This window comes from Drosophila gunungcola, unplaced genomic scaffold (assembly GCF_025200985.1).
Source record: "Drosophila gunungcola strain Sukarami unplaced genomic scaffold, Dgunungcola_SK_2 000001F, whole genome shotgun sequence".
Lineage (NCBI taxonomy): Eukaryota > Metazoa > Arthropoda > Insecta > Diptera > Drosophilidae > Drosophila > Drosophila gunungcola.
The window spans coordinates 19987754-20000000 of NW_026453197.1; the positions used below are offsets into that span (position 1 = coordinate 19987754).

The 12247-nt window shown below is 37.4% G+C and overlaps 1 protein-coding gene across 2 annotated transcripts; it reads left to right on the plus strand.

Annotated features, from left to right (window-relative positions):
• The first annotated feature begins 997 nt into the window (after positions 1-997).
• On the plus strand, positions 998-10473 carry LOC128261919 (protein drumstick). 2 transcript variants are annotated; one of them, XM_052995862.1, is made up of 3 exons: positions 998-1144; positions 8135-8961; positions 10212-10473. In XM_052995862.1, exons 2-3 carry the CDS (start codon positions 8741-8743, stop codon positions 10234-10236), a joined length of 246 nt encoding a protein of 81 aa, XP_052851822.1. In that variant the 5' UTR covers positions 998-1144; positions 8135-8740; the 3' UTR covers positions 10237-10473. The 2 variants fall into 2 exon arrangements, with proteins under 2 accessions (XP_052851822.1, XP_052851821.1); XM_052995861.1 differs by lacking the exon at positions 998-1144 and adding an exon at positions 1498-1747.
• The last annotated feature ends 1774 nt before the right edge of the window (positions 10474-12247 follow it).

Sequence of the window (12247 nt, forward strand, 5' to 3'; positions counted from 1 at the left end):
ATTAAAAACAATCCTTTTCGAGCGCACTTAATTAAAAACACTGGGTGTTAAGTTAATCAAGTATTTTTTTGTTGAATGAAAGACACAATTTTTCAGTTTTCATTGAGAAATCGTAAAAGATAAACAGATATGGTGAGGCACAAAAGATAAACAGACCATCAGTATGGGGGTTTTTTCTGTTTTTTATTTTTTATTTTGGGTCTAAAGAGGCCACACAAGAAGAAGAGGAGAACAAAGGCGGAGGCGGCGAAGCCAAAAGAAATGCGAGAAAAAAGTTTCCCAGGCCCTGAAAACAAAATGGAGCTCCACCAAAAAAAAATAAAAACGAGAAGAAAAATATAAAAAAAAGAGTACTGCGTAATACGGTTGCTCTGCTCTGCCACTGGTTTTTATGTTCCACCTCTCTCGCTTGCACACAAAACGGGTTAAGAAGCAGTTAAAAAGAGGGTAAGTGAGAGCGAGAAGGCCAGCAGGAGGGAGAGAGAGACAGACAGAGCCCTGCCCAAAGCCACGCCCACATCTATAAAAACATGCACAGGTATAAGTGAAAGAAAGTTACCTTTTAAATTAAACAGCAGCTAGAAAGAAAGAGAGCGAGAGAGAGAGTGCATAACGAAATTCAAAGAAATCGCAGAGATATTACTTTATTCAGTCACCAACACACCTTTCACTCATTAGCGCGCTTAACTTAATTGAAATGTTGACTTACTTAAGCTTAATTAACAGTCAGCTCAGGTAACGCCTTCAAAACCACTCAACTCAGGTAGCCCTCTCTCGCTCTCGCACTCTCCCTGGCTCTCAGGCCGCTCTTGAGCTCATTTCCACTGACCAATCAGCTGAAACACTCAAAACTCGTTCGTTCCCGTTAAAACAGTGCGACAGAAAGAGATGGCCAACCAAGAGAGGGCTGTAAAAAAAGAGGGTAACGAACAAAAAGAAAAAACACAAAAAGTTCAACCCATCAAGCTGAAGTTGTCGATCGTAACTTTGCAGTTGACTCTCGCGCACAGAAGCGTTCGGAAGTGAAATATATTTTATTAATAATATTACCCAACAGTTGCGGGCTAACAGTGCTACCAAATAAAAAGTTCATATACAAGTGATTTGGCGAAAAGCTGCAGGAATTTCGGGGCTTTTGCAATAGGTAAGTGACGCCATTTTGTGTTCTTCTTGGTGGCTTCCGTTAGAAGCGACGCCATTTTGTGGCTACTGTTTGTTCAGCTTCCGCACTTACGCCCAAGAACATAGGGAGTGTAAAAGAGATGGCTAGCGAACGTTGCGCATGAGCAGTAGCTTCGGCTACTGGTCTTCGTTTCGTCTCGTTTCTTTTCGTTTCTCTTCGGATGACTCACACACACACACACAGTGCCACCGAATTGAGTAACAGACAGGGACAGAGCGATGATCTCGCTTCCTCAACTTCCAAGCAGCGACGTCGGCAGCGACGACGGCAGAGGACGTCGGCAGAGGCGACTACTATTTCTTTCAGTTATTAGTAGCATTCATTCATTCAACTTTGTGCCGCTCGAGCGTGCGTATATAGTTCCCTCTCATCAGTATCAGTATCAGTAAAAGTAACAGTAACAGTATCAGTTCCTTCGCGAGTACCTTCAAAAAAGATACAAATCGATCCACGGTCGCAGTCACAAACATTCGATCGAAAGAAAATCATCTGAAAAGAAAACGGTCTACTACTCGATTTCGAACTCGAAGAACGCGTAATTCCAGTGTTTTCCCATTGGTTAAGGTAAGTCTTTCTTCCGCTCTTCTTCACCTCGTTCTTCTGCTCGTTCTTCCCCCTTCCACACTTGTTTCGCTACCAGTTTTACGCCGCTTTCATTGGACAACTGAAAACTGAGTAAAGAAAAAGAAGAAAAAACCTTACACGTAACACGGTTGCGTGTATCGCCCTCTCTTTCTGCCCGGGCCTCTCTTTTGGGGGCCGTTAAGTGTGCCAGAGGGAGAGAGGGCGTTGCGTCTAATATGGCGTGCGTGTGGCCAACGGAGCTTTTATCTCGCATCTGTGTGTGTGTGAGAAAGTGTCGCCATTTGCCAAAATGGCGGACGCTAAATTTGAACATTTCCCTATTGGATTTAAAAAAGGCTTCAACCTTATATCTTGACACAAATTCACAAATGGGGCTATCTACTTGATCTCAAAGTCTTAGATTTTAGCCACAACTCAAACATTTGCCTATTGGATTGCAAAGAAAGAAAAGGAAATATATATTTTATGATTTGAAAATGAAAATATTCATACGTTTCTCTTAAAAATTATAAAACTAAAATTTAAGATAACTTTTTAAAGCCCAAAAACAATGTTCAAATTACAAAAGATTATTGTATGCTACCAATTTAAATTTGGATTTAAATTTCGCAATTAGGTCTTATAATTAAAAACTAGCTACATTAATGAAAATGTCCTTAATTTTCAATAGATCAATTTTGTATGATAACTTTTTTGCCCCTATTTGTCATGCTTAAAAATTATCTATATTCGAATCTTGCTTATGATAAAAGCTACGTTTTTCTGAGACTTCCACTGGCTTTTTTTTCACATAAAAAACTTAAGGATTCCTTAAAAGCTACAAAAGCCGTCGGCATTTGTTCAGTTCGAACGAATGGAAGTTGAAAAAGTTGATGAGTCAGCATGAAGAAACTTCTTGTAGATTGGACAAAAGCCTAGTTTGTCGAAGGTTGATCGCAAGACGCACAAAACACAGCGAATCATCGCCAAGAATGTCCGACAGATCATCATCAGCCGTTTTGGTACAAGTTTTTAAGCTATGACTCACTGAGTTGAGTTTTTTTTTATTCGATTATGAAATACCAACGAGTACGGCTCAAGCTACCAACAGATGTTCCAAAAAGTTTGGTGAATGTCTTATATTTAGAAATACCAAGCGGGCTACACCTGTGCAAAAAGTCCAATGAATCTAAAGGGAAACTTTGGGAAATCAGAAGTTTTCCTATTTTCTACTCACAATTCACAAGTGTTTTGGTTAAGTTTTTCAGCAGTTTGCTTAAAATACTTTGCTTAGGATCTTCTAAACAGTAAGGAATACATTTTGGAATGTATTTACGAAGTCTTTTGGTTGTTAGTTTATAAGGAAAACTTAAAACATAAAAGATTTGTTTATATTATTTGTTTTTTAAAAGGGTTTTCTAAATAATTTCAATATTAATATATCTTCAATATAATTTTTGCTAAACGCTAAACAATCCATTTGAATAATTTATGTATTACTTTGGTTTCTGGTTTATTGGTTTGTGCATTGAGGAATACTGGAATTTGTACCGCTTTACAGGCGACCATTTCTTTTCCGTTGTTTTCACCTCCTGACTGTGTGACTGTCTGATCTTTGACCTCGTCTGGACCGCCCGTTGCGGTCCATCAATTAGCGTCTAATTAGCTAAGCGATTACGGTAAATGGGCTCAGCTGGCAGCTAATCTCCGTCGACTTTTGAGCAACTGTCATATCTTAACAGCTGAAGGTGAGAAGCGGCTAAAATCGCCCCGAAATTCCCAACCGATTTGAGATGGATCTAAAGATATTATACGTATATCCCATACCTCAATCTATTTGTATCTTTGTATCTTGTGGTGTGTGTTTGTGTTTGGGGTTAGCTAGCCTTTTGTTCGCGTTGAAGTGGCAGTGCCACATATCCTAATTGTTTCCACCGACTTATTGGTTTCGTTTGTCAGGACTCTGGGTGTTTTTTCCCGGGAATTCTGCGCCATTAGCACAATTAGATTCGTATCAAATGGACTTCGGTACCTTCGGTGCCTTTGTCTTGGCCAGCCTTATGTCCTTTTATTGTCATTTATTCTCGCTTCGGTTTTTTTTTACTTTTTCACTTTTTGGTTGTAATTTTTAATGGCACCTTGCCAACTCACTGTCCGCCTCCTACAAAAAAAAAAAAAAAATAAAATAAAGGATGGTGAAAGAAGTGTGGTAATCGCTTTTGACCATATCCCATCCTTCGACGTGTGTGTCACTGGTTTGAGCCCTTCTACTTCTTTTTTGGTTTGGTTTGGTTTGGTTTGGGCCCAGTTTTGAGCCTGTTATCGCCCATACCGCTACACATTTATCTCGGGGTGTTAAACTGTAACTCTCGACGCTCGAAGAGTTTCGTGGAAGTCGCCGACGCACTTACTCTGCACTTCTTTCGCCCAAGAAATCTCTGTTTGCCATTTTATTTCTCTTTCCCATCGCTGCAAATCTAATTTCACGCAGCATTAACGCCTTTCGCATGCCCTTCGCACGGCAACCAAAAGCCTTAAGTCCAGAGTCAGGATCATGCTGTGCCAAAGATCTCCCAGATCTTCACTTCTTCAAATCTCCTTCAAAACGGCATGTGTGTGAGTGTGTGTGTGTGTGTGTGTGTGTGTGTGTGTGTGCACAACACTAATTATTTTCAGTGCGGATTAATGGGATTATCTTTGCGTTGGACAACAGTTTATTATACAATATTTGGGCAGTTTTCCCTCCAGCGATGTGTGATCTGTGATCTGTGGGTGTTCGCTTTTCGCATAAGCGGATTGCCATGCGCAGTTGCCAAATACTAACAGTTGGATATCGCTTTGAATTCCGGATCGGAAAAGGTGCCAAGTAACGCCCGTTTGGCTTTAGCTTGATTTGGCACAGGTTCTGCGATGGTTCATAAAGATTGTTTGGCTTGGGTTTTCAACGGATTAAAAATATCCGCTTAGCAGATCCATAGATTGGGATTTTAATGCTTTAGGCTACTTCTTTGGTTTGCAAAAGTTAATACCTTTTAGTATTACGGCGTTTAGGTGATAAGATTGACTTTGTTTCGGCTTAGATGGGTTTAAAAGAAACAATTTTAAAGCAATATTTAGTGATTAGTATTCTCTTGTAAAACAATGTCAAAATTTGGCTTAAGAAATTCTTATATAAGTGGCTTTTGCTAAATTATAATAAATACAATATTAAATAAATATTGTTCTTTTGTAACTTTGTTGATATTTTTGGTATAGCATCATCATTGTTTTATATTTTACCTTTTATGAATGAATGCATAAAAAATTGGTACACAAGCTAGTTATGCATCTTTTGACCTTTTAACTATTGAACTATAATATTATTTTAAAACTTATAGTTATAATTAAACCCCAAGGATAGTCCTGCCATTTGCCATTGGAAACCTTTATTGCTTAAATGGTCCAACTCACTTAACCCTCCAAATTGATGGGCTCACTCAATTGTCAGCTCGAATTTCACCGCTCCCCAAAGGTTTGTCCACCACTTTTTACCCCTGGTCCCCTGTCATCTGAAGACTAAAGACGACACAGACAATTTCATCGTCATCCGACGCATCGCACATCGCAGCAAATGAGCAAATAGAGTGCTTAACCCCGGAGTGCAACCCGTGGCTAATGCTGCTCCACTTAGGCCCACGCTCCCAGGGACAAACTGAAGACTAGAGACCAAAGACAAACATCCACAGCCACAGCCACTTCCACGTCCAAATCCGAGTCCAAATCCAAAGCAAAGCATGGCCAAATGGCAAAGAGACCCGGACCCAAAGAATCCAAATCCGAATCCAAATCCGAATCCATATCGAATGGATGGCCTTATGCAGGCGCCCTGTGTCGCATGATTAACGGCGTTAAAATGCCAATGTGACGCCACATTGTGTACACAAATTAACATTGGAGGAGTCTCTTTGGGCCAGGCTTTCGACTTTCGGGCCGAGATCCCAGGCGAGTTCCCCATTCCAGACATGACCAATGCGATCAGCGATCAGCGTTCAGCGATCCAAGCCCAAACCTCTCCCACTGGTCAAAAATCGGGGTACCCAAATTAGAAATTATAGTCACAAGTTAGAAGAGCAAATAAATCAATTATAATTCTTTATTTCATTTCTAAACTATTACTTATTATAGTAGGGGAATTTTAAGGAGCAAGGATAATAAGGATAAAAATGGTTTTTATATTCCATCATTTAACCATTTTCATAATACTAAAACGTTTTAGATATTAAAAACAATGGTTTTTAATACAACATTGTTAGTTTTTAGGGGGTGTCATGCCATTATATATATAATAATTATATTCTTTTCAAACTTAACTGCCAAGATTTAAATAACCAAATGCTATAACTTTCAAAGGCCATTGCTTTAGTGACTAGCAATAATAGTTTTCTCAGAATACAGGCACTCCCATTTCTCGCAGTGCAGGTCTCTCGCGCGACTCAGTGTTATAATTTGAATATGTTTAGTGGGCATTAATGTTATAATGACAATAACTACGTACCGTCTGCGGCCGGTGCAACACCCGCTGTGACGTTTGCCTTTTGTTGTCAACGTTAGCTCCCCGATCTCCGATCCCCAAACCGAACCCGTTTCCATTCCCATTCCCATTCTCATTCCCATTCCGAATATGAATCTGAATCTGAATCCAAATCCCAGTCCGATTCCCATTGCCATTCCCATTCCCATTCCCATTACCAAAAGTGTTCCAGCTGCGAGCTGAAAGCACCATAACATATAAATAAATATCGAAATCGGGTCTTGCCGAGCCGCTTGTCGCTACCAGTCAGCGCTGGCTTTTGTTTCGCGCAGAAAAAAAAAATACCCAAGCGAATACCAGTAAATCTGGGAAATATATATCCCGAAAAGAAAAGACCCAAGGGAGGAAAAGAAAAAAAATTCAGAAATCCAGCGGCGCCGAAATGACAAAAATAAAATTACATAAAAAATAACAGTTGTTAACTACCGCGCTGGCAACGAAGATGGGGCATAAATTTCAATCGGCAACGCAAGGCGCCAATTAAAAATATACTTGTTACAGCGCCACCTTAATGAAGTGGCCAAAAACAGGGAGAATTTGGCAACTGTACTTGGTCATAACGCGGCGGGGGAGTTGCCAAATGTATTTAACCAGCTGCGAGATGACTCAGTTAATTTAGAAATGCAAACCGACCATGGGAACTTGGCTTTTTATGGCCGCATCTTTATGAATTTTGGTATAGGGAGTATTTTGGCTAAGGGAATTCCATTCACAAAGGTTTCATTAAAGTCGAAGCATTTATGCCTTTGTTATTCCAAATTTTGCTTACTTTACTTTGTAAAGAAATGATATTTAAATAGCATACCTAGTGCCTACCCCTTTAATTGAATAATTGTGTTTGCGGAAGTAAAGCGTAGTCCTCTTCCGTCAATGAACTCCACTAAAGTTTGTACTTAAGCACATATATCCAGAGACAACGGTGTCGTTGAAGACAAATTACTATAAGGCCTGCCGAAGGTTAGCAACTGTGAAAAAAAAAAAAAAAAACAGTTGTCTGGATGTCGGGGTGATTTGTAAATGTCAACACCGCGTCCGAGGTGCGGATTTGGTTGCTTTTAATGAGTCATTGCCGATTTCATGTTGCGTGATCTCGACAACTTGCTGTTGCCGCACATATATGCATGGAAATAATACCCATAATATGTATACAGCTGTGGTCAATGCAATGGCACTTGGGAATATCCATAAATTAGTAAAGTTGTTGGACAACAGAAGCCTAAACAAATATTTCAAGAAGAGAATAGGTGTTGTCAAGTAAGATTACTTTTAAAAATGATAGCTTAGCATCATTTCATTTTATATATAATAATTTATCCTCTAAAGTAATAATTGGTATTGATAAAATGTATATAAATCTAGTAATCCTTTTGGAATAAATTGCAAATGTTTAGATAAGTCAGAATATATTTAAAAAAATTGTGATTTAAATAAAACATTCTTTGATTCTTCAATTTAATGCCATTTTAATTTTTGGCATTGATTGAAACTAAAGAAATCAAGGAATCCTTTTAATTCGAATCTAAAATCTTTACCTTGCCCTTATTTTGATAAAAGTCGGAAAATATTTTAGAGTTTAAGCCTTAGGATGAAACATTCTTTGATTTTACAATTAATTTCTCAAAAGTTCCCTTATTTTAATTTATGGCATTGATTAAGTAATCCTTATTTACCTTGCTATTATTTTGACCGCAACTGTTTAGATACAAGTCGTGACATATAAATATATATATTTTGCTTGAAATTTATTAACCCATAAAAGTTGTCGCAGGCGTTGCTAACTTAACTTTATTTAAACTTTGCGTCTCTCTCTGTTTTAGGTGTTTGCCTTAAAGTGAGCCATAAACTAAAAACCGAAACCTAAAAGTCGGCGGAGAGGAAAAAACTAAATAACGCCCACCGCAAAAAAACACCACCTACTGGTTACCCGTGGAAAAAGCTAAAAAAAAAAAAGGGGAGTAAAGGTGAAATCACAGAGCGGCGAAACGAGCCAAAAAAAAAAGAAAGAAAAAGAAAAATAGAAAAGATAGATAAAGCCGGAAGCGACGTTGCCGCTTTTCACCGACGACCAATCCAAGCCGAAAAGCAGCAGCAATTAACCGACGGGTGTTATCTGGCAGATAGCGATTAGAGGAACTCAACCTGGTGGAAATAAACCCCCATTGAGTGAAAACGCACACCCCCCCACCCCCCTCCACCAATTTGAGCCGACCAAAAAGAGCGCCATAGAGAGGGCAGCGAAGAGCGGGAGTGTAGCCCACGGAAATCACCATTTGTCGAGAGCGGGAGTACTGAGTTTGGAGAGCGCCGAGAATCGTACCTCGTACTGCCACTGCCACTAAAAAAAAAGCACTCAACACTCAACAATCAACACCGAACACAAAACACTCAACTGCCAAGCAGAAGTACACATATCGCCTGTCAAAATGTTTGCTGTAATGCGAATCGACAACGATGACTGCCGGTCCGATTTCCGCCGCAAGATGCGTCCGAAGTGCGAGTTCATTTGCAAGTACTGCCAGCGGCGATTCACCAAGCCGTACAACCTGATGATCCACGAGCGCACCCACAAGTCCCCCGAGATCACCTACTCGTGCGAGGTGTGCGGCAAGTACTTCAAGCAGCGCGACAACCTGCGCCAGCACAGGTAAGCCAAATCCCAAATATCCTAAATATCCCAAAAATCCCACATTCACATCCCAAAATCTAAAGTCCAACAAAGTCGCCATCACCCCCATTAAGTCTGCAGCACAAGAATTTTCACATTTGGTGTAGATATTCCCGTTTTTATACTGGTTTATTTGATGAGTTTTTATTTTTACTTACACTTATTCTTACTAAGTACAAAGAAATAGGTCAAATTAAATTGAGCTTATTTGAAATAATTTCAAAAGGTCTATTTTCATATTCTTATACTTTTTTGTAAGCTGCATTACTTCATATTTGTTCTCCAAAGCATTGCGCAACATATATTTTCCCTGAAATAAATAAAATAAAATTTCTAAAGTAACATTTGCATATGAGCTTAGCCGTTTGAATTTTTCTGACATAAAAACCATTTTCTAAATCTTGTCAAATAATCAAACATAAAAAAAAAGGTTTCTCTATGAATAAATTTATGGGTCAAATCAATTATATTTCTCTCCACTATAAAAGCAACAGGATAATATTATATTTGTAATTAAACACATATCAAAGAATAAATTTAAATGTAATGTTACTTTTCATTGGTGTTGGTTATAGAAAATAAAATGCGAATTATAAAAATCCCCTTTCAAGAGATTTCTTCTTATTAAGTATTTAAAAACATACCTCATACATATATATACATATAGTAAGCTGGGGAAAAATATATTCCCCTTAGTGTATGAATTTGAATTTATAATAGTAGCTTATGCATATTTTAATGAATGTTGAGCAATAGCAGGAAAATTAAGTTATAAATTCCTTATGTAAATAGTATCTTAATTTGTAATCTGTCATATTAATTCGATTTGTTAGTAATCAATTACAGCTGAATATAAAATTTAGAGTTCGTTAGGGGAAAAGTACAATTTTATGTAAATAAACTCGTGATAAACTCATAACAAATACTAATGCCAAATCTATTATCTGTAAATTCGGTAAATTAGTACCAACTTATCCAAAAAAGCTAGGATAACCACCGAATTTTCCGAATCAAAAGCTTTGTTTGATTGATAAAAAGCTCAATCGCACACAATCAGCACACTCGCATATACACAATCATCTAACCAACCATAAAACAACCAAAATTATATTTTATTTGGGGCAGTTAGCAACGCTTTGTTAAGATTACCAAATATTATTATAATTTTTTTCTACCACATCACGAATTATTCTCTATTTTTCTCTGTTTTCTCTCTCTTCTATTTGTAGATGTAGTCAGTGTGTTTGGCGATAAGCTAAAATACCATATAAACATATATATAAATATATATAAAAACCACACACAGAGCAATATATAAAGTAAAACCGATATCTAAGCACCGCAGCACCAACAACAGCACGCAATATCACAGCTATATCTTACACACACATAAAATGAATGAATGGGATCTGATGAGGCAACTGCAACAACACACCCCGCCTACTTCTTCATGCACCACTCTTTAAATATATACATATATATATATATATATACAAATATTAAAAATCTGCAACACCGGCAACTGCAATATTGCTTAAACTACTAGATGCAATCTACAGCCACGACAAGCGATTATAGTGAATGGAATGCTAAGTTCAGGTGTTGGTTTTCAATCTATTCGGTTATCTGGTCTATACAATGCACACTTGCCACGCCCCCCATCAGCAGCAGAACAGCAACAAAAAGATATCCAAATGTTGCGCAGGCGCAGCACAACAGCAACAGTTGCAGCCGTTGCAACAAACATTGCAACAGCAGCCACCATATTTTCAATAATATTTTCAGAAATCTACACATGGACACTTGTGGGCGTGGCTGCTTCGGAAAATGATGAACATGCAACCCCAAAACCACCAGCAACTTGCAACACGCACCATCGAAGAGGCTGCAACATCCTAAATTGCAGTGAATTTCAAAGTTGCCGATAGAAGAAAATAAAGTGCAACACCTAAAATGGGAACAATAGCAACAGCAAAATGGTGAAATTTCCTTTTCAACAGCCACACAAGCCATGCAATATCCAGAAAAGCTTCTACCTGCAATAATTACAATAAATTCCTTTAAAAATCAGCATTCCCGCCAGCAACAACCCACCAGCAACAACAGAACATCAATTGACATCCCAGAAGAGCTCAGTAAAACAGCTAACAAAAACCACATGCAACAAAACAGCAACATGTTGCTGCTGACTTCCTCACGTGAGTGTTGCTCGTGTTGCCGGTGAAAGTGCAATTAAGCTAAAGCTTCTTGTGCTTTTTAATATATGCAGGCAACAACAGCAACACACAACAGAGCAACACACCAGCAACTGCAACATCCACATGCAACCACAATCAGCTGCAATTATCTTGCCTTAAACAATATTAAAGATTTACATACATTCTACACCCACACTCTCGCTATATTTTTATGAATAATAAATAATATAAATAATAATATTAAAAATGCATAAAATCAAAAAACAGACACCCACACACACGCATACATCATAAGTATTTGTATTTTAAAAAATCGAAAGAAAAAACACGTTGAAAATGTATTACATAAAATTAATAATAATTAATAATAATAATAATGAAAACAATTATTAAATAAATATTTACTATATGCGATTGTTTTGTTTAAGTTTAAATTTTAAATAAATAAAACGAAAAGAAAAGAAAAGAAAAAGCAAAAAATTGTGCGCAAAATCAACGGAAAATAATGAGAAAATTGTTTTTTGTTTTTGTTTCCTTCTTTTAAGTGCCCGGCAATAAGATTGTAAATGTTTTTCCGCTATTTATAATAAAAAAATTATTAATAATGCCATCCTCCCTCTGGACATTTTCTGTTTTATTTTCCCCGAGTAATCAGCTTAAACGATAAACAGCAATGTATTAATAAACCTAGATTTAACGGCGAAACAATAAGTAATTAAATAAACATATTTATACAATTAAAAGAAAATTCAACCAGAAAAATCCAATTAAATGTTTTATTTTTTGAATGGAAAGAGGGTAAGTTAAGGAAATTTAATTGGTCTGTTCTTCAGGACGGTTGCAACTATTGTAAGTATTTTTCAGAGCATTACTGATAAATTAAAAAAGAGTTGAATAAAAATTATGAACAATAGTTTAATAAGATGATAATTCTTCGTCTACAAAATAATGTAAGTGACTAGGTGTTTCACATCGATTCATTCTTACTAAAAACCACTTGAAGCACATATTTATTTATGCAAATAGGTGTTTAGGTAATAGTCTTAATTATTTCTAACTGCTAAATT